Here is a 24,843-nt window from a genome sequence, read left to right on the forward strand (position 1 = left end):
GACAGGGAAGTTATATTTTCCTAGAAATCTTCCCAGAAACTAGAGAATTTAAAAGAATGGTTGTAGGGAAAGGGGCACTGCAGTGGAGAATTACATGACCTAGAAAAGTCTCTTCCCAACGAGTCTGAAACAGGAAACAAAAGTTGAATTCAATGATTTTTGCTTTAGCTCAGTCTCCACCCCCAACAGTACCTTTTCGGAGGTATATTTTTTAACTCCTTGACAAAGAGAAAGAACTTACCCATTTTAAAAACAAAACAAAACAAAACAAAATAGTTATTTCAGTCCTTAAGTGTTTGCCCACTCCTGATACCAGACAAAACTAGAGGTCACTGCTTCTGTCATGTTCAATGATTTTAGTTTGACTTGGGAGATAACGTTTTAATGTTGCTGGAATTATTATTCACATTTTAAAAGTGCTGAAACATGCTAACTTGTTGAAGCACGTAACAGTCCATTTACTGAACTAAGAGTCTGAATTGGTCTCGTGGCCCTCAGAGTGCAGGAGGGAGGGAGTGAAAGTTACTTGGTTCACTTTACCTCTAGCGAGGACAAATGGTGATCCACACTGTTCCTGGGCCTTCCTGGTGGACAGTAAGGAGAGAGCTCAATGAGGCAGGCACAGCCTGGGTGCCAAGAGGCATGTTTCCATGGCTACACTGTAAGATCACTGCTCACATTTATCAGTAGATTATCTTGCAAAAGCAGTTGTCTGAATAACTTTTAATTCTCAACCTAACACAGCAAAGGTAATCATTTTATGATAAAACCAAGTGAAACACCCTACATTTTGTGTTTTAAAATAAAGTGACTTAAGATCTGCTTCAGAGTTGCAACCAGTAGGGAAAAAACAGGACTGTACACCTGCAGTTTATGAAGTGATTTTCTTTTCAGGTAAATAGCTTAGAAAGCAAAGAAACAACCCCCCAAAGTTTTCACAACCACCAAGTACAGGATTTGCCTTTACACTATTAAAAAACACATTTTAGTGACAGTGAGGTAGCTACAGGTCAGCTGCTTACATTTCTTCTCCAAAACATTCTTCTTAGGATAACTGGCTTGCATAACACTCAAATATAATTTCAAAAAAAATAGATTCCCAGATTAATCTAAAGTCTAGATTTTATGGCTGCACTGTTACATAAATCCACATGCTTCCTGGTGATGCTTGCAAAAACTGGGTGGGGGAGCTCCTACTGCAAGTCACTAGGAAGATAAGAGAACCTTACACTTTCTCTACTTTATAGTCAGTAATAACTTAAAAACTGTGAAAAAAAAAAAAAACATTTCATGGAACCTTTCCTAATACACCTAAGGTTACCTGCATCATGAAGTCTCTGATGTCTGATGAGGTCTACATTCTGAAGTTTAACTCACAACTACTCTTCATCACTTTCTGCCCAGGAGGAATTTTTTTTTTTGAAATTGACTCTGGAATGAACTTCAGTTGGAAGGTTTTCCACATGCATTTTGTTTATAGTTTTTCACCACTGTGAGTCCTCTGATGATTGGTAAGGGAAGAGCTCTGGCTAAATGCCTTCCCACAGTCTTTACATTTATAAGGCTTTTCTCCTGTATGAATTCTCATGTGTGTCATGAGGGATGAACTCTGTCGGAAGGCTTTCCCACATACTTTACAGTTAAATGGCTTCTCTCCAGTGTGGATTCTCTGGTGCTGAATGAGGGCTGAGCTTTGGTTGAAGGCTTTTTCACAGTCATTACATTTATAAGGTTTCTCACCAGTGTGAATTTTCCGATGGGTATTAACTGCTGAGTGGGAACTGAAGGCTTTTCCACATTCTTTACAGTTATATGGTTTCTCTCCTGTATGGATTCTGTTGTGTATATTAAGCCGTGAAATCCAGGAGAAGGCCTTCCCACATTCATTGCATTTATAGGGCTTTTCTCCTGTATGAATTCTTTGATGCTGTATTAGAGCAGAGCTTTGGCTGAAGGCTTTCCCACATTCTTTACACACATAAGGCTTCTCCCCAGTGTGAATTCTCTGATGTATGATAAGGGCTGAGTGGTAACTGAATACTTTCCCACACTCATTACAATTAAAGGGTTTCTCTCCAGTATGGATTCTATGGTGTCTACTAAGCCGCGATATAGACGTAAAGGCTTTCCCACACTGACTGCATTCATAGGGTTTCTCTCCAGTATGAATCCTGTGATGTTGAATAAGAGAAGAGCACTGGCTGAAGGCTCTCCCACACTCGTTGCATTTATAGGGCTTTTCTCCAGTATGAATTCGTTGGTGATTATTCAGAGATGAACTTCCTTTAAATGTCTTGCCACACTCGTTACATTTATAGGGTCTCTCTCCAGTGTGCATCCTCTGATGTCCGATGAGTGATGTGGTGAAACTGAAGGCTTTCCCACATTCGCTGCATATGTAAGGTTTCTCTCCTGTATGAACTCTCAGGTGCTGAGTGAGAGATGAGCTTTGGCTGAAAGCTTTCCGACATTCCTTGCATTTGTAGAGCTTCTCTCCAGTGTGGATTCTCTGGTGTTTGCTCAGGGAAGAACTGTGGAGGAAGATTTTCCCACAGATGTTACATTTGTAACATTTGCGTACTGTATTGACTCCCAGCTGTTTAAATAAAACTGAATAGTGCTGTGAATGGGGTTTCCTTCCTCTGGTAATGAGTCTGGGTTTTCTAATAAGGGATGGTTTCAGATTGAGATTTTTCCCAAGCTCAATACTTGTAAAGCTCCTCTCCCTCATGTAGGTGTTTTTGATGGTGACCAAGACTTTCCTAAAAGGCTTGTTCTTTTTGCCTTGTTGTTTCTCTAGCTTGTTCTCATTTATGTAGGCTTTCCCCAACTTGAAGTCAAAAAAACTGTCACCTAGAAGTTTATTCATTACTTCCTGATTTTCTTCTTCAGAAACTGTGGTTTCAAACAAGTTCTCCCATCCTAAAATAAACAAAACAGGTTAAGTCTCCCTTGCACTGAGAATAAAGAAAAAGGACACAGAAATATACAAGCATCACTAACAAATACATCCTTGGATTTTTAGGATAGGGTGAGGAGAAAGGAGGGCAAGAGAAAGAAGTAGGATGGGAGATATGCCTGGGTGAAGGGGGTCCAAGGAAACCTGTACACAGGTAAGCTCAGAGGGAAGCTCCTCCAATGACAGCCGCCAGGCCTGCTCTAGTAACAAAGCTCACATCAGCAGGGTACAGAGCACTTCCAAGTACAGCAGGTTGCTTTGTTCCTCAGCAATCTCTCCCACATCACTCACCAGTGCAGTCAAGGTCAATCCACGGGAAAACTGCAAAGAGGTTCTAAATAGAAACTGGAAGAGCCACTGGCCTTAAAAAGCTCTCTGAAACCAACAGCCTCAATCAGTGCTGTTTTGGAACTCCTGTGAGTGCTGTACATGGTGTTATAATGGACACTTACTTACTCATTCAAGCTCTATTTACTGAGTAGACACCATGCAAAGGTCAAGATCAGGATTATGGAGAACATATCAGACAGGAATCCAGTTTTTGCAAGGTCTACGTTATAGCAGCAGGGTATTGACAATGACTAAACGACCAAAGAAACTGGGGATGACAAAGAAAATCAACAAAAACAAGGTAATGTACACTATGAGTAAACAAGATGATGTTTTAAACTGGGTGATAAGGAAGTAAAATTAAAGATGGGATCTAAATAACAAGAGCTGGCCATGTAAAAATGTGGGTGTGAGGAGGATTCCAGTCAGAAAGAACAGCTAAGGTAAGAGTAAGCTTTGAATGTTCCAGGAACACAGACGTGTCCACTGTGGCCTGAGCAAGAGGGAAGAAGACAGTGTTTTGAGGTGAGGAAAAGAAGTAGGCAGGAGCCGTATCACGTGGGGTCTTGTAAGCTATGGGAATATATCTGGAATTTCTTTGGAGGATCACTGCGGGTTAGGAGGCACAGGAAAGTTTTGTTTAAAGAGGCTCACGATGGAGTGACAAATGGACTGTAATTGAGGGTGTGCAGACGTTGAGCAGCCACTGATGAGTCTGGATGGGGTGATAGTGATCTGCACTGGCACAGCAGTAGAGGGGGGCATATTTGTGATGTTCTGAAGGCAGAGATGACAAGTACTTTCACCTATGAATAGGACATACAGCATACATCAAAGAGAGGACTCAAGGCTGATGTACAGCTTCTGGTCTGGGCAGCCTAATAGAGACTGAGGTCATATAACAGTATGGGGAACATGGTGGGGGAAATTGCACTCCTGAGGATAATTTTCAGCCCACTTTTTGACCACTTAGGATACAATGCAAGGAATGGTATCACTGCTTCAAAATGAATGAATGTATGTTATGAAAGAGTTTTTATTTTCTTAACTAAAAAGGAGATATATAATCATTGTAAGAAAAATACAGAAAACTATAAACATGAAAGTTGAGTTCACCCATTCACAAAATACACAAATATAATCATTGCTAGATGTAGAATTTAGCTCAGCAGAATTTTTCTGGATATAAGAAAACACTTTAAAAAAAAAAAGGGGGTTGAAACTAAACTTCCCATTACCCACTCTTCACTTAAAAAATTGTGGGTTTCTCTTTATGGCAATAAATGAAGGCTGACACTATCGTTTTAATGGCAATGTAAGATTTCAAAACACAAACATAATAGTAATTTAATAAATCCCCTTTAAGAATCATTTAGCTTTCTTCTCTCCAATGATCCCTCATGTTATAACATTATTTATACCACCTTTGCAACTCTGCACAATCATGAAATTAATTATTTCCTTAAGATAAATTTCCAGACCTGAAATCAATTTTAATAAAGTCAGACCATCCTGCAGAAAGACAACACCCATCAAAATCTGATGAAAGATACTCAGGTATCACTCGGAGCAGTAAGAAAACACTGGATGTGTATTTCTTAATTTGAGATAATAAGGGGAAAATGATATCTCATTGCTTTAGTTTGTATATCATTAATTATATGAAGTTAAATAGTTTTTCAAAGAATCCTGGGTAAACTTTTTCAATTCACATTCCTTGACTTTTTAATGATAAAACTCATACCTTTGTGCTGTAATTATTTACTCTCTGGACCTTTTCTCTGTTTCTCTTTATATTATACCTTCATTTTCTATAGCCACTACAGGAATCTTAATACAAAAAACTAGAAACTAAAAGATTATGATAGTGCAAAAGATTATTTAATAAAATACGGCTTACCAATACAATAGAGCTCTTTCAAAGAGCTAGGTCTCTACTTAATGAGAGCTGAATAACTCGAGGGCATTCACAATTTAAACAGATTTGACAACAACATGTATAATCAACCTCTCCATCTCTCCCTCTCCCTCATGTACAAATACAGTCAAGTAAATATTCACAATCTGGGAGTATAAAAAGTAAAATATCAGCAAAGGTTCATCATGGTTGGTTAACAAAACTTCAGGTCAATCTCCTTTTTTGCTCTTTTTTTATAACAGCACATACATCTTACATAAACTAAAAGTAGTCAAAGTTTTAAAAAATGCTTGCAAAAGAAGAACACAGTGTATCTGATACTAATGATTTCTTTACCAATCAGAAAACTCTGAGCCAAATCTGAAACTCACCCATGGCTACCATGCTGGCCCTTACCACAGACATAGTCACTTTCTAAGGTTCTGACTGAACTTCTATTTTATTTTATCATTATTCTTACACTTAGGTGCCTTGAATTGTTGGTGGAATATGGTATAAAATATTAGTATGTGGTAGAAAAAAAGATCTCTGGAGTGAAAAAAAGACTTGGCTCTTCAAAGCAAAGTGCCCTGTGATGCCAAATTACAATATTAAAACAAAACTCCTTGATACAGCCTAATGAATCTTCTGAATTCCAAAGGTAGGGGATCCCTGGTTGGCTCAGCGGTTTAGCGCCTGCCTTTGGCCCAGGGCGTGATCCTGGAGTCCCGGGATCGTGTCCCACGTTGGGCTCCCGGTATGGAACCTGCTTCTCCCTCTGCCTGTGTCTCTGCCCCTCCCCCACCGTCTATCATGAATAAATAAATAAGATCTCTTAAAAAAAAAAAACTTGAATTCCAAAGGTAAAGAAAATACCCTAGACTACTCTCGACAGAAGACAAAAAAAGGAGGGGGAACCGGATTTCTATTCAGTAGAGGAAAAGAATCAAGCTAATACAAGACTTTTTATCAAAGACACGAGAGCCAAGTGTGAAGGAAAGAAATATTGATGGCAGTTTGCTAGACCCATAATTCTCACTGGAGAGGTCAAAGAACTGATTTTAGACATGTCCAAATAGAGCATACACGAACCTTTGTGAAAACATTATTCAAGAAAATACTCCAGTCAAACCAAAGAGGAGAATCTGAAGCTAAAGCTCATGAATGGAAACACCTGACTGAGCTGACCCAGAAAGCCTGTGTCCTGCCACCGAGAGGAAGACTGGGTGAGCAGCAAAACTCAAAGGAGAGAGCCACACTCTGGTGCTAGAATCAAAGACAAAACAAACCAAAACACAAAACCAGAATGACAACACCAACACCAAAAAAAAGCAGAACAGCAAATGAGAGCTTACTGACCCAGTAACCCAGAAGAGTTTGAGAGACTGAGAGGTATGTCCTAGCAGTCAGGGTCTGGAACATATTATTTTGAATATTTTCACACAAAATATTTAGTACAATGCCCTGTTGAATATCTGCAAACCTTCTGCATAAATTTATCACCATTTTGCTACCCTTGCTTTCTCACTCTTATGTAGTATATAAATACACATAGATCTTTTCTTTTTAGCTGAATCATACATAAGTTGCAGACCAAAAAAGCCAAACAAAAACCCAAAATGGAACAATGAGGGATGTACGGTAGTGATAGAAGGTTTGTTCAAACCACAAAGGGAGGATAATTTAGAAAAATAATTGGTCCAGCAAAAGCAAGAAAAATGGGGGATGACATGACTCACAAACCTTTATGCATTACACATGGTGTTACATTTTCTGCATTCACACTACATAGGACAACAGAGACAAGTGGGTCCTTCCTGAGAGAATTCAACTCTCCCTCTGAACCTGCCCAATCAAGGACTCGAAAAGGTAGAGGGAGGATATGTCCTTCCCACTGTTTCCCACCTGGCCTGGTACTCTAGGAGGGCCCTGCTCAATGTCTCCTGAGCACAGGCTCTTCGCTGATCAAGCAGCACCCAGGCAGTGAGAAAACGCTCTGCCCGCTTTCCAATCACGGGCACTCACCTACACAGGGGCTTTGAGAAACTCCATTTTCGACCATCCAGGGGTCTTCCCCTTGCTGTAACTGGAAAATAACCTTTGGTTTGGAAAACAGAATTCCTGTTTGTGAGCAAGAAGAAGAGAATGAGTCCGTGCTGCAGACATGAGCAGCTACCCTGACACATGGATCCAGCACCAGGGCCTTTGTGGCAGAGGGACAGCTGAAGGAAGGAGACGTTTGTTCAGAGAGGGGCTTAAATGACGCTCCTACAGGATGGGGGTCTCAGGAGGAAAGTCAGGGCACTGGCTGTGTGTGCCTCTAATTTGGAACCCTCTTGTGAGATCCAGAAGAGTTCTGGGGCAAAAACCAGCGAAAGCACACACAGGCTGCCCAGCATCGACTCCACCAAACCAAGACCTTTCCCAGCAGTAGAGGGGAACAGCAACTGCCACTCTCTGAGCCCACCTGTGGGGTGAACCTGGACAAGCCCTCCAATTGTCCTCCTTGGAGAGGGCACCACGACACTCCCCCAGCAGATGTCCTTACCCAGCGAGACCAGGGTGCCATAGTTCTCCAGCATCACCTCCCGGTACAACATTCTCTGTGCAGAGTCCAGGTGCAGCCACTCGTCCTGGCTGAAGAATACGGCCACATCCCTGAATGTCACAGACTCCTGCAACAGCAAACCCATTCTTGCTCACCTGGACCATCCCCCCGAGGGGACGGCTGTGCAGCAACCCTGTCACCACGCAGGGTTGTGGGCATCTCAAGGTGAGTCTCTGTCCTTTCCAAATGTTGTCCACACGTCCCCGGTGGGGGGCGGGGGGGGATATTCTAAGGACCCACCCACCCCCCAGGATGCCTAAAACTTGGATAGTACTGTACCCTATATATACTGTTTTTTTTTCCTATAAATACAAACCTCTGATAAAGTTTAACTTATAAATCAGGCACAGTAAGAGATTAACAACTAATAATAGAACAATTCTGACAATACACTGTACCAAAATTTATGTGAATGTGGTCTCTCCCTCTCATAACATCTTACTGTGTTGTACCTACCTTTCTTCTGCTCGTAATAGTGTCACCAGCTAGACCCCAAGACCCAACCTTGACTGTCCACCTGCTTGGACTCACCGATCTTTGTCCCACCTTCTTCCTTAAGCTCTTCTTTACAGCTTCTTTCTTAACTTGGGCAAATAGAAAAATGAAACCACCCCTCCAGCAGTAGTGACTATCCTGACAAGACCTCCAGAGCCAGCCCAGACCACCCAGACCAGTTGGAGTGTAACCGCCCCCCAGCCTGTGCAGATGGACCCTGGAATGACAGACCTTTACCTCTACCTCATTATAATACTACAAACTCCGCCCAAGGCGAAGCCCAGGCCTCATTTACAAAACATGCACTACAGTGTGTTTAGACATGTTTCCTTAAGGCACGTGCACAACCTTATGCCCACCCTTACATACAGAAACAAGGATCCCTCTTTCTAAATATTCATCTTAACTCTGAGTAAAAAGAAACCATCCACCTGGCTCAGGGAGTCAAGTCTTTGGAAGCCATTCCCGGTGATGATCTCATCTGCTGCAAATAAAACTTCCTTTGCACCCCAGCTCACCTGGTGGGGTTTCTATCTGTGGCTCAGCAAGGACTGAATTCGGCTGGTGTGGTTCCAGAATGAGAGGGTAAAGTGCCCACACCAGGCAGGGTGAAGTGCAGTGAGGCGAATGATGCAGGCTCTGTGACACTGCCTTCGGCTGCCCCTGACCTTCTACAGAGAGGTAAGAAGGAGGATCACCTGGTAACTGGAACCACTGGAAGGGAAACCATGGATGGGGGCGGAGGTACTGCAAGTCTTCAATAGCTCAGTAAGTCACCTGCCAGGCTCGCAGCTCGAGACAGCTTCCCTGGAGACCTGGGAGCCATCTCTTTGAATGTGCCTACCTCTCAGTCTCCTGGGAGGAGGCGGCCTAACTGGTCATCTGACCAATGTCCAAACTGGGTTGGAGCCACTTAACCTGCGAGGGAGCCTTCTGTCTCTGCCATCTCCTCAGTGGATGGCTGGCGATGTACAGGACATTCTGGCCTAATGCTCATTCAACCTTATTTAGTGTTAAAAGCGTTTTTCTTTCTCTTCTGCCTTTGTGGAGAGGTTTCAGGGTTTTCATTCTATTTCCCTAAGTGCCATGAAAGGGTCAAGAAGGGAAGAAAACACGGTGGACTAGATGCTTCATTTCCCTCAATCTGTCCTGAGACCACTGCCCAGTTGCGACTCCTTTTCCTTACACCAGCTCTATGAGCTGGGTCCTGCTCAAAGGCCCGTCTTCCAATACAGTAGACCCTTGAACAACATGGTTTTGAACTGTGTAGGTCCAAATACATATAGATTTTCTTTTGATAAATACACTACTGTAAACATATGTTTTTTTTGTCTTCAACTTTCTTAATGACATCTTCTCTCTACCTTGCTTTATTGTAAAAATACAGCATAGAATACATATACCGTACAAAATATGTGTTAGTTGACCATTATTGGTAACAGTAGGCTATTATGTAGTGAAGTTTTTGGAGGAGGTCAAAGTTTTACGTGGATTTTTCATTTGCCATGATGTCGATGGAGCTAGAATACATTATGCTAAAGTCAGTGAGTTAGAGAAAGACAAATACCATTTGATTTCACTCATATGTAGAATTTAAGAAACAAAATAGATGAACATAGGGGAAAGGAAGGAAAAAAAAAAACAAAAGAGGGGGAGGCAAATCATAAGAGACTCTTAGCCATTGAGAATAAACTGAGGAGTGATAGAGGGAGGTGTGCAGGGAATGAGTTAGATGGGGGACAGGCATTAAGGCAGGCACTTGTGATGAGCATGAGCACTGGGTGTTGTATGTAAGTGATGAATCACTGAATTCTACTCCTGAAACTGAAATTCTACTCCTGAAACTAGATATATGATATATGATAACTAACTAGAATTCAAATAAAAACTTAAAAAAAGTTGTATGTGGATTTCTGACTGGTGGGTGGGGGCAGAGGGGTCAGAGCCTGCACCCTTATGTTAGAGCAGGCAGTGAGTTAGGTTCAAGTGGACACCTGGGGGCCAACAATGAGGAAGTTGTGACCAGCTATTGGGGAGGTCAGAAGCTGTCCTGGTAGCTCTCCACAAGAAGCTGGATCAAACCACAGAGGCCCACAATGGCTGATACCAGGACAGGAAACTCCTGACCAAGTTAGGAAGAAAAAGCTGAAACCCTGCATTTGTGCCCCAAGTAATGGATATTCTACCCTCTGGTTAGCAACTGTCAATAAAAGATAGAAAACTCAAACCCCGGGGCACAAAGCTCTCTCTCTCAAGCTCATCTGTTCTCGTATCTTGAGAGTAAACTTTTAGCTTTAATAAGCTTTCCTGCTGTGTCCCTCACCTGCTGTGTTGTGTGTCCATCCTTGAATTCTTTCTTGAGGCAAGACCAAGAACCATCAGCAATTCCTTTAGGACAGGCTGGGTCGAGACCCCAAGGCCTTCCCAGTTCACCCCGCAACACTTAAACCCTGCATCGCTCAAGAGTCAACTGTACTAGAAGCATCCCTGACCACACTTTGCTGATTTAGAGGTCTTCTTTCTTGGATCTTCCTAGAAAATCACCTGGACTCCTACCAACTACAACTCCAGTTGACTGGCCCTTAATTTCTTGAGAGCGCCTTACATCTTCTCTTTGAATTCCTAATGTTATGGAAAGAATTATCGGACTCCCCCAACTTTCTACCCTTCACAGGGGAAAAAACATATCTAGATCCCTCACAAAGCTCTGTGTATAGCTCTGGCACAGGACATTGAATTCCTAATCAACAAGTTTAAGTAAGGAATTCCCAAGGAGACTGGCCCTGGCACCAGAGAAACAGCTTCCTTCCAGAGTTACCTGACCAGGCCCCCTGCCTTGTAAAGCTCAACAATGGCCTCAGCATGTTCACGATCTCCAAACCAGGAGGACAGTTGAAGAAAGAAGCCTTCACTCACCTGAGCATGGACCGGCAGCAACCTTGTGGCCATCTCTTCCTCTCTCCTGCCCCTCCTGGGAAAGGCACCTGATACGGAGAAAGAAAACTGTGAGCAGTCTGTCCATCCTGTCGGTACTGCCACCTTCGTGAGGCCTAACTTAGAGATCCCACACACTGAGCATGCTGCAAATGGAAGCCAGAGGGAGCCTGGAAGCCCAGGGATTCCGGAATTAGAGGGTCTGTGGGGATGGCCACCAAAACCAGGAGTGGGCAGCAAGCTTACTTCCAGTCGCTGGGCCTACTACCTTTCAGCCAGTGGTTCGTGAATAAAAGTAAATCAGACTAAGGGATGAGAACCATCTGATGTACATTAGAACATTACATGTACTCTGATGTACAGAGTAAAGGGCAGTCACGTTGCGCCCACAGAGATATTTAATGAAAGTGAGCATAAATATTCCACACATCTGCATTTAAATATTTTGAGCTATATTACAATTACACTGTATCTAACCTAATATATAGCTATATATAATGCACAACAAAATATAACACGATAATTATAATAATTCTAATCTATAGGAAATTGGTGTCCTTTTCAGGAAGAGCCAACCACAAATTAGGTCCCTCTTCCCCTTGGAAATTGTGCTTCCTTTATGAAGAAAGAGTTCCCAAACCTCCTTAATAGAAACAAAAACATTACCCGTCCTCTCCCGGCTCCAAAAAGCCCCACAAGGCTCACAAGAAAGAGCATCAGCGGCTAGCTCTGAATTTTAAATTTAGAGAAAAGGGAGGTAATTCAGCCAAAGGACAAAAATAATCTAAATAAGCAAACAAAAACCATAATAGTCAAATCACCTTAGGATTCACTCTGGGAGAGGAGTGCCTCATAAGCAAGGATGGCAAAAACTGAGCAACGTAAAGTGGAAACTCGGGGCGGGGGCGGGGCCGGGGCCGGGGCCGGGGGCGGGGGCGGGGGCCGACCGGCAACCGCTACCGGCCAAATACCGCCCCAGGGTCCACGAGGCCTCCCACCAGGCAGAGCTCCCCGCCAGCTCGGTCCCCAGGCCGCGGCTCCAGGAGCCCTGCCCGAGGCTGGCGCCGACAGCTCGCATTTCCGGGGCCGGGGGGCCGCGGGCGCGGAGACCTCCCCGGGGCACCGCCCCCGCCGCCGGCCGCCTTCACCTGCCGAGGCCGCCGCAGCTCGGACGCCCGCAACCCGGACGCGCGGCTGGGACTCGCGCGGCGGCCGGCCCTCTGCCCTGGCCCCGCCGCAGGCGCGGCACATCCCGGGCCCGCTCTCCCTGGCGGCCTGTACCTGGGCCCGCCGCCACGGCCAACTCCCAGCGGCGGACCGCACCGGAGACGCGCAGGACCCCTAGCCCCGAGACATTTTTCGCCGCCGCCGCCAGGCCGCCGGGCGCGACCGCGCCTGCGCACGAGAGACCAACCGGGTACCCCGGCTGAACCGCTGAGCTTTTCCTTTCGGAAGCTCCAGCCCAGACACCGTCACGCGACGGCGGCTTACGGGGTCCGAAGAGGGCCAATAGCGGCAAGGCTGGAGAAAGCCGACTTGCGGGGAGCCGGAGGCGGCCCGGGGCCCGTTTTTCTGTGCGTCTCATCGCGTATCCGCTCGGGCGCCCTTGTCGGGAAAAGTGAGCATGTATTTAGAAATACGGAAAATTAGCTGCTCGCTGCTGCTTGTTCTTGGTTGGTGAGTGGAGCGTGTCAGCAAAAGTTCCTGGAATGCCGAGATGCGACCCAAGGCGAGGGAGAGCCTCGCTGCCGGCCGGTTTGCAGCCCCGGGGCTTGCGGTCTTGAGCTACGAACCGGAAGTACTTCCAGAGGGGAGGGTTCCGGCGCGGGCTCCCGAGGCACGGACCGCGGGTGGTGAGCCCTTCGCGAGGCTGCTCAGACTCGGGCCCAGGCTTCAGGGGCCCAGTGACCTCGCTCTTCCGAGCAGCTTCGGGATGGGCACCCCCGGAGAGCGCGGTAGGGCGGCCGCTAGCGTCTTTCTGCGAATACTGCTCGATTCGGGCAGGCTTGTCGCTTTCGTTTCTTGTGATCGTTCGGCCTGACTGAAATGTTAGTTTTGCTCCCTTGACCTGAGGGAACCCATCTTGTTTGATAGCTGTTGCTCTGTAATTATTGGGGGTTTTTGTCCTCAGCTGTTAACTTTTTTTTTTTTTTTTTTTTTTACAGATTTTTGAATTTCAAAAAAAATAGGTCTCCATGTCGTAACCTGCACAAGATGTATTTTTAACTGACATTCACGTTGGGTAAGAACAAAAGCATAAACCCAGCATTTGCCTTTTCACAACAGTCGTTACTTCTTTTTAAAATGGCTCCTTTATTTGTTTTTAAGATTTTACTTACTTGAGACAGCGTGAGCCCGAGGGAGCGGGCAGAGGAAGAGACCCTGCCGCCGAGCAGGGAGCCGCATGCAGGGCTCTATCTCAGGACCCCGAGACCCTGACGGGAGCTAACGGCAGCCGCTTCACCGGCTGAGCCGAGCCGTCCCGGTGCCCCTAAAATGGCTCCTTTGAATTGTCGAGTTTGTTTTCTAGCATTGACTATAATCCCCTTGCAAACTGCATCCTCAGTGACTGGTACTGTACAAACCAAAGAATATGTGCTGCATGAGGGATGAATGATCTTTTAAAATAACCAGCAATACAGTTTACGAAACAGAACGAAAAACTAAAGGGCATTTGAAGGTAGAAAACAAAGAGATGAACTAAATTATGCCAGGAAAACAATAGGAAGAAAAATCTGGGATCACCGTGTTATGTCGAACAAAAATTGCAAAAAGGATGCAAGGCAAACACATGTATTTGGAGGTCTTAGGAATTACAACTTGAGAGACATAGATTTGAGAGAAGACCCAAATAGTGCTCTGCTCTCGGGGACATGGGAAGCGGAGGGCTTTTAAAAGCAAAAAGGGGAATTCCAAGAAGGTTTACATAAATTTTGCAAAATTATGATTGGCATAAAGAGTCTAATTTCTGTTGAGTTCACAGCTTGCCATCTGGGGCTGCAAGAAGCAGGATATTTTGGTTTGGAGATGGGCTATATTTAAAGTATTGTGTTTTGCATAGAGGTGAGAGTGCATAGGCCCCATGTCCTTAATGCCCCCCCCCCATCATCCTCCCACCCATTTCATTTTAAATGTGCTGTCCTGATAGGAATGACTGTTTCAGGTTTTTCCTTTCACAGTTACAATTAGACAAAGATCATTTCAATATACAGATAATTAAATTAGACAAAATGAGTTGTTTTTTATTGGTAAAAGATAATACAGTCACTAACCATTAGAGAAATACAAATCAAAACCACATTGAGATAGCACTTCACATCCATTAGTATGTCTGCTATCAAAACAAAACAGGACAGTACAATGCAGCAAACAAGCATTGGTGAGGACATGGAGAAATTGGAATCCATTGCTATGGATTGAATGTAAATGGGAATGTAAAATGGTGCAGAAGATACGGAAAATAGTATTTTCCTCAAAAAAATTAAAAATAGGATTACTATATGATCCAGCAATTCCTCTTTTGGGTATATTCCCAATGGATTTGAAAACGATGGTTTAAACTGGTATTTGTTCAGTGTTAATAGCAGCATTATTTACAGTAACGGAAAGATGGAAACAAGCCAGCATCAACGGACAAACTGTATATGTATATACCGTATACATAGTATATGTTTATAAACATAATGTGGTGTATGTGTACAATGGAAAATCATTCAGCCATATAAAGGAAAGAATCTCAGACACATGCTCCAAAGTGGATGGATCTCGAAGACATGCCAAGTAAAATAAGGCAGACTCAAAGCACACAAATATTTTGTGATTCTGCTTATATGAGGTATTTAAAATAGATTCATAGAAAGTAGAAAATGGGTTACTAGGGGTTTGGGGAAGAGATGAATGAGAATTTATTGTTTAATGGGTATACAGTTGCAGTTTGGATGATGAAAAAGTTCTGGAAATGGGTGGCAGTGATGGTGTACAACAATGTGAATGTACTTAGTACTCCTGTACTGTGTACTTAAAAATGGCTAAAATGGTAAATTTTGTGTTATGTGACTTTTACCATGATAAAAATAATAACGATACAAAATAAAGATGTAACAGTAATGAACTATTATTGGCAAAACAATATAACATCGAGATTTATAAAGTATAAATAAAGTGATAGAACGAGTACACATAATTGCCTTGTTTTTTTTTTCTCTTAATAGTCCTTAAAGTAACAAAAACACATACATATTTGCTTTTCAGAGGAATAGGTCCCCTAAGCTCTAGAAAATACCATCAGACTCAAGAAATTGAGAGAAAATCTTGGCAGGCATGCAGCAGTGTGCCCTTAGATCCATCTAATAGATTCAGAAGAAGAAACCAGGAAATGAAGAGGTGGAAAAATCACAAATAGATTACAGATAGAGATATGGAACCATTCGAGCTGAAGAAGGCTTGGGTCTTCAGATTAAATAGAATATAAGGTTGGACATAATGATGGGGTTGGGCTCGGGCGGGGGGCCTACAAAAAATATATCCTGAATGAAATTTCAGAATTCTTAAGGATAAATAGAAAATCTTAGGAGCTACCAGTATATAAAAACGAAATAAAAGATTACCTATGTGTCCTTTGCTATAAGTAATAGAAGATGGGACTGCTTTAATGGTCTTAAGTGATAAAGGCATAACAAATTATTGGGTCAGACTAGCTCCAGCAGAATGAGTAGTTCAGTGACTTCATCAAAAAAAAAAAAATTTCTTCCTTCTCTCTGCTACTTAGGAGTTGGGTGCAATATGGACATGGACACAAAATCAAGGTTCTGTTGCAAAATAGAGGGAGTTGAGTGGATGTTGGGTAATCAGGAATGCCCACTATTCCAGGGAAAACAGGAGGGTAAGGCTGATCTCAGCCTCTCAGCAGCACTGGATTCTAGAAGATAGTGTGGAGCAATATCCTCAGATTTCTAAAGTAAAATGAACTAGAATTGTAATTTTAAGACCCTTTAATCTAGCATTTAATTTTGAGTGAGGCAAAGGCATTTGGAAGATGAAAGTATTTGCATAGAGCGTAATCCCTAAAACATCTCTGATGGAATTAGTCATACATATAATCTGTTTTTTAAAAAAAAAAAACAAATCAGTGGTATAGGGCAAGCAAAAGAAAGAAAAACATCTAGATTGGTAAGGAAGAAGTACAGCCACTTTTATTTGCAGCAAACACAATCTTTTATATAGGCCATTTTTTAAAGGTTTTATTTATTCATCAGAGACACAGAGGAACAGAGACATAGGCAGAGGGAGAAGCCTACTCCCTGCGGGGAGTCCGTTGTGGGACTTGATCCCAGGACCCAGGATCACTCCCTGAGCTGAAAGCAGACAACCACTGAGCCACCCAGATGTCCCTGGAAATCTTTTTTTTTTTTTTAAGATTTTATTTGTAATCTTTATATCTCTACTATACCCAGCATAGGGCTTGAAATTACAACCCCCAGATCAAGAGTCTCATGCTTTACTGACTGAGACTGCCAGGCACTCCTGTATAGGGAAATTCAATGGAATCTACAAAAAGATTTTTAAAACCAAAAGGCTGAGCGGGGCTGCAGGATGCAAGATCCAAAAGTCAGTTGTACTTCTTAGTAGCAATGAATAATCAGAAATTGAAATTTAAAAAGCAAGACCATTGCTAATAGCATCAAAAATATTAATACTTGGGATCCCTGGGTGGCGCAGCGGTTTGGCGCCTGCCTTTGGCCCAGGGCGCGATCCTGGAGACCCCGGATCGAATCCCACGTCAGGCTCCCGGTGCATGGAGCCTGCTTCTCCCTCTGCCTATGTCTCTGCCTCTCTCTCTCTCTCTCTCTATGTGACTATCATAAATAAATAAAAAAAAATTTAAAAAAAATTAATACTTAAGGATAAATCTGACAAAAATATGCAGGAGTTGTTCACTGCAAACTACAAAGTATTGCTGAAAGGAATTTTAAAAGCTCTAAGTAAATGGAAGTATAAACTTTTTTTGCGGGTAAATGTTAAGACTCAATATTGTTTAGGATGTTAATTCTCACCATATTGATGTATAGGCTCAATGCAATCTCTAAATATCATGGTCAGCTTGATTTTACAATTTGACAACTCATTCTAGAATTCATATGAAAATATAAAGGGTATTTAATAACCAGAATTTCTTTGAAAAAGAACAAAGTTGGAGAACTCACATTACCTGATTTCAAGACATATTTATAAATCTACAATAATCAAGACAGTGTAGTATTGGCATCAAGAAAGAAATAGAACAGGGTGGGGGGCAAGATAGATAAAGGGGATTAAGAGGTACAAACTTTTGGTTATAAAGTAAGTCACAAAGATGAAATGTACAGCGTAGGGCATACAGGCAATAACAACGTAATAATGCTTTATGATGACAGATGGTGCCTATACTTACCATGGTGTGACCATTGAGTAATGCATAGAATTGCCAAATCAATATTTTTTTAACTTGAAACTAATGTAACATTGTATATCAATTATACTTCAATAAAAGAAGAAAGAAAAAATAAAAATAATAAAAGAAGAAAGAGATAGGTGGAAAAGACCCACCCATGTATATAGACAACTTATTTTGAACATAGATGCAAAGACAATTCGATGGACAAAGGATGAACCTCTCCCAACATATAGTACTGGAATAATTGGCTATCCACGTGCAAAATAATTTGGACTTTGAGTCATACCTCACATTATTAAAAAAAAAAAAACTTAAAATGGACCATAGAACTAAATGTAAAAGCTTAAGCATTGAACCTTCTGAAGAAAGCATATGAGAAAATCTTTGAAGCCTTGGGTTATACAAAGATTTCTTAAATACGACACCAAAAGCACTGTCTGTAAAAGAAATGTTTAACTCGGACTTCATCAAAATGAAAAACTTCCACTCATCAAGTGACAGTTTTAGGAGTGTGAAAAGACACAGGAAGAAAAATGTGAAAAGTGTATATCTGATAAAGGATTTGTATCCAGAATAGATAAAGAACTTTCAAAAAGTTCTGTTGTACTATACCAAACACTCTATTTTTTTTTAAATGGGCAAAAGATTTGATCAGATACTTCACTAAAAAGATATAAGAATGGCAATTAAACTCAGAAAATGTTGCACAACATCATTAGTTACTAGGGAAATGCAAATTCAGACTAGGGAGATACCACTACATACCAGTAGAAGGGACCATGACTCCTCAAATAATCAGATACTTCACTAAAAAGATATAAGAATGGCAATTAAACTCAGAAAATGTTGCACAACATCATTAGTTACTAGGGAAATGCAAATTCAGACTAGGGAGATACCACTACATACCAGTAGAAGGGACCATGACTCCTCAAATATATCTGCATCTTAATCCCCAGAATTTGTGACTATTACTTTATATGGCAGAAAGGACCATGCCCATGTGATTAAGTTAAGGATCCTGAACTGAAATGGGGCAATTATCCTGGATTATCTAGATATGCTTGACATAATTATATTGGTCCATACAAAAGGGGGATAGGGAATCAGAACAAAGGTTATATGATGATAGAAACAGGGACAGAAAGAAAGAATTGAAGATACCACACTGCTGCCTTTAAAGATGGAAGAAAGAGGCTATAAGCCAAGGAATACAGGCAGCTACCACAAGCTGGAAAAGGCAAGGAAATGGATTCTTCCCTAGAGCTTCAGGAGGAAGCAGGCATGCTGTCACATTGACTTGGGCTTGGTGAAATTGATTTTGGACTTCTGACCTCCAGAATTGCAAGAGAATAAACGTAAATGCCACTGAATCTGTGGCAGTTTGTTATAGCAGCAATAGGAAGCTAACACACCTACTAAAATGATTTAATAATTTTTAAAAGATTTTATTTATTTATTCATGAGAGAGAGAGAGAGAGGCAGAGACACAGGCGGAGAGAGAGTCAGGCTCCATGCAGGAAGCCCGATGTGGGACTCTATCCCAGGACTCCAGGATCATGCCCTGGCCTGAAGGCAGGTGCTCAACCACTGGGCCACCCAGGTGTCCCGATTTAATAATTTTTAAAAAGATAATACAAAATGCTGGTGAAAATGTGAAAAGACCAGAACTTTCACATTTTGGAAAACATTTTTTGTCAGTTGCTTATAAAGTTAAACGTGAATTTCCCACGTGACCCAGCAATCTCACTTCTAGGTATCTACTCAGGGATAATGAAAACATACGTCCACACAAAAACCTGTAGGAAAATCTTTACGGCAGCTTTATTCATAATAACCAATGCCTAGAAACTGAAATGTCTACCCATTAGTAAACAGATCAACAGATATTGATACATTCATGCAATAAAAAGAAATTGCTGACGTATGTCAACATAGATTAATCTTTTTTTAACATAGATTAATCTTAAAAGCATTATGCTAAGTGAGAGAAGCTGAACACAAAAGATTACATATTGTGTGCTCCTTTATAGATAATATACAAGAAAAGGCAGAACTAAAGGGAAAGAAGTCAAATCAGTGGTTCCCTCATGCTGGGGATAATGGGCAGAAGGGATTGACTGTAAAGGAACACAAGAGAGGGAATTCTGGGATGAAGAGGCGTATAAACAAACCTTATTCTTTACTGATTCAATACCCTAAGCCGAACTTTTTTGTCTTATCCATTTTTCACAAATTGTTGCTTTGTCTAAAAGCTGCCTGCTTTGGTCACTTTTCTGAGTCATATATTTTTGTGAGCACCTGTACATACAAATTAATCTGTCTTATGTCAATTTAATTTTTTTACTTGTTTTAAGGTTTATTTTAGAGAGAGAGAGCAGGAGGTGGGGAGGTAGAGGGAGAGTCTAAGCAGACTCCTCACTCAGTGCCTAATAGAGGGATCAAACTCACAACCCATGAGATCATGACCTGAGCTGAAACCAAGAGTCAGATGCCCAACTGACTGTGCCACTGAGGCACCCCACGGTCAATTTAATTTTTAGACCACCTAAAAGAATCTAGAAGGGTATAGGAAATTTTTTCCTCCCCTACTATATGACAGTTCTATTTTTAATTTTTTGAGAGAACTCCACTGTTTTCCACAGTGGCTGTGCCAGTTTTCATTCCCAGTAAAAGTGCACAAGGATTCCCTTTTCCCACATCCTAGCCAACACTTGTTTCTTGTCTTTTTGATAAGAGCCATTCTAACAGGTGTGAAGTAATATCTCATTGTGTGTTTTTTAAAGATTATATTTATTTATTTATTCATGAGAGACACAGAGAAAGAGAGAGGCAGAGACATAGGTAGAGGGGAAAACAGGCTCCATGCAGGAAGCCTGATGTGAGATTGATCCCGAGACTTCAGGATCACACCCTAAGCCAAAAGCAAACACTCAACCACTGAGCCACTCAGGTGCCCCCTCATTGTGGTTTTGATTTGCATTTCCCTGACAATGAGTGATGTTGAGCACTTTGTCATATACGTGCTGGTCATCTGTAAGTCTTCTTTGGAAAAAGAAGGTCTATTCAGGTCCTCTGCCCAATTTTTAATCAGATGGTTTGGGGTTGTTTTTGTTTTTGCTATTGAGTTATATGAGTTCTTTATTTTGGATATTAGTCCCTTATCAGATATATGATTTATAAATATTTTCTCCTATTCAGTATGTTCTGTTCATTTGTGGATAGTTGGCTGTGTAAAAGCATTTATTACTTTTTTAAAATAAAAAATACTTGATGTAATGTTTGGGAGTTATAACTCAGTTTCCTTCTTTGTAGTGTTAAAAAGAAGATAGCAGGCCTAGAATGGAGTCACTTGTGCTAAACCCCACATCAGCAAACTTAATCCAAGACTTGATACCTAATCCGATTAGTTTCAGCCCTCCAGGAATGTAAACTTTAACCAGTTAATCTGAAATTACCTGGTCAGCACAAGTTAGGAGGTCCAGGGACAATGCAGTCATTCTCTGTTAATAATTTCCTTTTTTCTATCCCCTTTCTGCCTTTACAAACCTTTCCTTTTCTGCCATTACCCCCAAAGGAGCTTTTTGGAGCTCCTCTGTATTTGTTAGATTGGATACTGCCCGAATCATGAATTAATAAGGCCAACTAGATCTTCAGACTTACTTGGTCTCATTTTTATTGTTTAACAGATTTGGTGGCAGTGGTGGGACCAAAGGCAGCTTCTGATGCCTTCAGGGATAACCAGAAACATAGATGCGGTACCCCATAAACCTTTTGACTTTAGTATTTCTCATGGTTTCCAAGGGCCATATAAGTAGATCCCTTCTCTGTTCTGAACTCCAGTCTCTTTGCAGTGAGTTCCTGATCTAATCAGCTTTCTAGTCCAGGGTTTAGCAGGTCACTTTGAACAGGTCAGTTTGATCATTAGTTATGAAAATCCATACTTGGTTCAGTTTTATGATCTTAAAATTACCAGCAAAGTCCTTTCTATGAGTCTCTCCAAAGATGAAACACTTTTGCAAAAACATCAGGGTAAAATAACCCTGTAAATGACAAAGACTTAAAAATAGCATGGTTAGAGATCTGATTAGAGTTCATTACAAGGCAGTTGACAAGAAAATGTGGTTATTTTTTGTGACATACAACATTTTAAGATAATAACTAGGATAATGATGGAAACAGTACTTATCCATTTAACCATAGTGACAAAGATTTCACAGGCAAATATAAAAGCTTACAAAGTCCTAAGCAAGACTTAGCTCTTTCAATGTAGAGTACAGGTTTAATGTAGGTGATTATTTTTGACAAGACACAAAATCTTTGTTTTTTCTTGGCAGATTATTTAAAAGGTAAATAAATAAGCAACCTTTCATAATACCTTATTATCAAAAGCAGACCAATAGTCCAAGAAAATTTTGTTCATTTAACTAAGAGAAAGCCAAATTCTAACTTTGCTCCAGCTTAATTTTAATATGAAACTCATTTACTTAAATTTGTTCCAATCTTATCTAATCCAGACTACATATAAAATTCCTTTCCCTTAGCATTTATAGTAGTTTTAATTACATATATTAGAATTTTTATCCTTTACAAACATTAGGTTTTAGTGAAATTAAATAAATAAACAATTATGAACTGTTTTTTATATTAGCATTCTGTGTTTTTGCAAATGTGTTAATTTCATAATTTCTGGCAACATATGCTTTTTTATAATAAATGTTTCTTTTTTTAATAAAGATTTTATTTATTTATTCATGAAAGACACACAGAGAGAGAAGCAGGCTCCCCACAGGGTACTATACCCCAGAGCCCCAGGATCATGACCTGAGCCAAAGGCAGACATTCAACCATTGAGCCTCCCAGGTGCCCATACAGTTAATGTTTCAATGGGGTGTAAGATATGTTTCCTAAAAGACCCAAATTTATTTTCAGTTCCTCTGTAACAAGAAGCCAGAAGTAATTAAACATAAATTCAGTCATAAATGTTTCAGTATCTTACCTTATTTGGAAATGATCCAGATATTTAATGACTTCATCATTTAATTTAACTTAGCAAAACTTTAAGGTTCTAGGTAACCAAAATTTTCAGGGAAACTAAAAAGTTCACCTAAAAACTTTTATCCCACTTATATTTCTTTCTTTATTTTTTAATAAATTTATTTTTATTGGTGTTCAATTTACCAACATACAGAATAACACCCAGTGCTCATCCCGTCAAGTGCCCCCCTCCCCAGTGCCCGTCACCCATTCACCCCCACCCCCTGCCCTCCTCCCCTTCCACCACCCCTAGTTCGTTTCCCAGAGTTAGGAGTCTTTATGGTCTGTCTCCCTTTCTGATATTTCCCACACATTTCTTCTCCCTTCCCTTATATTCCCTTTCACTATTATTTATATTCCCCAAATGAATGAGAACATACACTGTTTGTCCTTCTCCGATTGACTTACTTCACTCAGCATAATACCCTCCAGTTCCATCCATGTTGAAGCAAATGATGGGTATTTGTCGTTTCTAATGGCTGAGGAATATTCCATTGTATACACAAACCACATCTTCTTTATCCATCATCTTTCGATGGACACCGAGGCTCCTTCCACAGTTTGGCTATTGTGGACATTGCTGCCAGAAACATTGGGGTGCAGGTGTCCCGGGCGTTTCATTGCATCTGTATCTTTGGGGTAAATCCCCAACAGTGCAATTGCTGGGTCGTAGGGCAGGTCTATTTTTAACTCTTTGAGGAACCTCCACACAGTTTTCCAGAGTGGCTGCACCAGTTCACATTCCCGCCAACAGTGTAAGAGGGTTCCCTTTTCTCCGCATCCTCTCCAACATTTGTGGTTTCCTGCCTTGTTAATTTTCCCCATTCTCACTGGTGTGAGGTGGTATCTCATTGTGGTTTTGATTTGTATTTCCCTGATGGCAAGTGATGCACTTATATTTCTTTAAATCACTTGTTTCAACAATTATGTTTGAGTACCTAAAAAACCTCATTAAACGTCAGACAAAGTTAGCCATTACCCACAAGCTATTTTTCTTGCTGGCATATCTTGTAAGAGATGACATGAACTGGGGGCACCTGGGTGGCTCAGCAGTCCAGCGTTGGCCTAGCCTGCAGCTTGGGGCGTGATCCCGTGGTCCTGGGATCGAGTCCTGTATTGGGCTTTCTGCATGGAGTCTGCTTCTCCTTCTGCCTTTGCCTCTGTGTGTGTGTGTGTGTGTGTGTGTGTGTGTGATGAATAAATAAAGTATTTTTTTAAAAAAGAGAGATAACATGAACTTACTTGGCTAGTAAACTCAGGTGGAATAAAAATTTTATGTTGAATCTTGATAACCCAAAAGACATACCTGTTTTGAATAAACCAACTTAAACTAGCTATAATACCAAATCCTTTTCCCAGATTACATGAACCTGAAATTCACTTGGGTTAGTTTCTACTATATTTTTGAGAATTTTTATGAAGTTTATATAAATGCTTATTTGTTTAAACCAACAAGAGAAGTCTGATGCAAATTAACTTTAGTAATACCATCTGGAGGTAGGAAATACCACACATCCACAACACACATATAGGGACACACATAAGCATGCAGACAGAATAAACAGATTTTATAGCTTCCATTTTATTTTGAAAAGAAGTTGGATCTCAGTTATTTTTCTGGCAGATGGAGTAAGTTAAAGCCACCTGCTTAGTGGCTAAAGCTTCGTCTCAAATTAGTTTTCCCCCATTTATTTTTCTTGTGATAAGAATTACCTTCCCAATGTTTGTGTTTTAAACTTTGCCTCCCAAGGAACAGGGAAAGACTGCGAGTTATAAGCCTTTTTAGATAAATAAGGGTAGTTCAGGGATGGGTGAAAAGGAATAGGTGAGCTTTGAGGTGCGTCTGGAGCTGCACCTCTAGCTTTGCAAGGATTTGTGTGGTAAAGACAGATGCTGCCCTTTCCCAAAGAATTGTGCCGTAGTCTAAATGACATTGGAAGTTGATTCTCCCAGCCAACTGTGTTATCTTCTATTTCCTTAGAGAGGGAAGGCCTAAAAAATTTTCTTATCAGGCTCTGAATATCAGCTCTCAGTTGGGCCAAATTTCTGATCATAGAGTCATTACTCCTTTTAAATACCTTGCCGGGTTTCAGCGTGGACAAGCAGTAAATATTTCAGGCAGCATTTAACAGCCCTGTAGCCTCAGGAGG

The 24,843-nt window shown here is 41.3% G+C and overlaps 1 protein-coding gene and 1 long non-coding RNA gene across 16 annotated transcripts; one reads left to right on the forward strand and one right to left on the reverse strand.

The window, feature by feature from the left end:
• Positions 1-869: 869 nt before the first annotated feature.
• Positions 870-13,010, reverse strand: ZNF879 (zinc finger protein 879). 14 transcript variants are annotated; one of them, XM_072840523.1, is made up of 6 exons: positions 12,505-12,585; positions 12,045-12,057; positions 11,206-11,273; positions 7,735-7,861; positions 7,212-7,307; positions 870-2,922 (listed from the first exon to the last, which is right to left on the reverse strand). In XM_072840523.1, the coding sequence occupies exons 3-6, from the start codon at positions 11,236-11,238 to the stop codon at positions 1,475-1,477; spliced, it is 1,704 nt and encodes a 567-aa protein (XP_072696624.1). In that variant the 5' UTR covers positions 11,239-11,273; positions 12,045-12,057; positions 12,505-12,585; the 3' UTR covers positions 870-1,474. The 14 variants fall into 14 exon arrangements, with proteins under 14 accessions (XP_072696624.1, XP_072696634.1, XP_072696633.1 ...); XM_072840533.1 differs by lacking the exon at positions 12,045-12,057 and having other exon boundaries at positions 7,212-7,272; positions 12,505-13,010; XM_072840532.1 differs by lacking the exon at positions 12,045-12,057 and having other exon boundaries at positions 870-2,531; positions 12,505-13,010.
• Positions 12,491-15,406, forward strand: LOC140641136 (uncharacterized). 2 transcript variants are annotated; one of them, XR_012037650.1, is made up of 3 exons: positions 12,491-12,900; positions 13,389-13,465; positions 13,552-15,406. It is a non-coding gene; the product is annotated as an uncharacterized lncRNA (long non-coding RNA). The 2 variants fall into 2 exon arrangements; XR_012037649.1 differs by lacking the exon at positions 12,491-12,900 and adding an exon at positions 12,907-13,271.
• Positions 15,407-24,843: the final 9,437 nt, after the last annotated feature.

The sequence above is a fragment of the Canis lupus genome, chromosome 10, assembly GCF_048164855.1.
Source record: "Canis lupus baileyi chromosome 10, mCanLup2.hap1, whole genome shotgun sequence".
Taxonomy (NCBI): Eukaryota; Metazoa; Chordata; class Mammalia; order Carnivora; family Canidae; genus Canis; species Canis lupus.

Bases quoted from the DNA above. Each gene is read 5' to 3' on its own strand.
- ZNF879 (XM_072840520.1), bottom strand. From the start codon at position 12,808: ATGAGACGCACAGAAAAACGGGCCCCGGGCCGCCTCCGGCTCCCCGCA. The intron at 7,862-11,205 runs GTGAGTGAAGGC...TTGCTGTTGCAG, and splicing joins TGCTGCCGGTCCATGCTCAG to GAGTCTGTGACATTCAGGGA. The intron at 7,308-7,734 runs GTAAGGACATCT...GCTCACAAACAG, and splicing joins TGGCACCCTGGTCTCGCTGG to GAATTCTGTTTTCCAAACCA.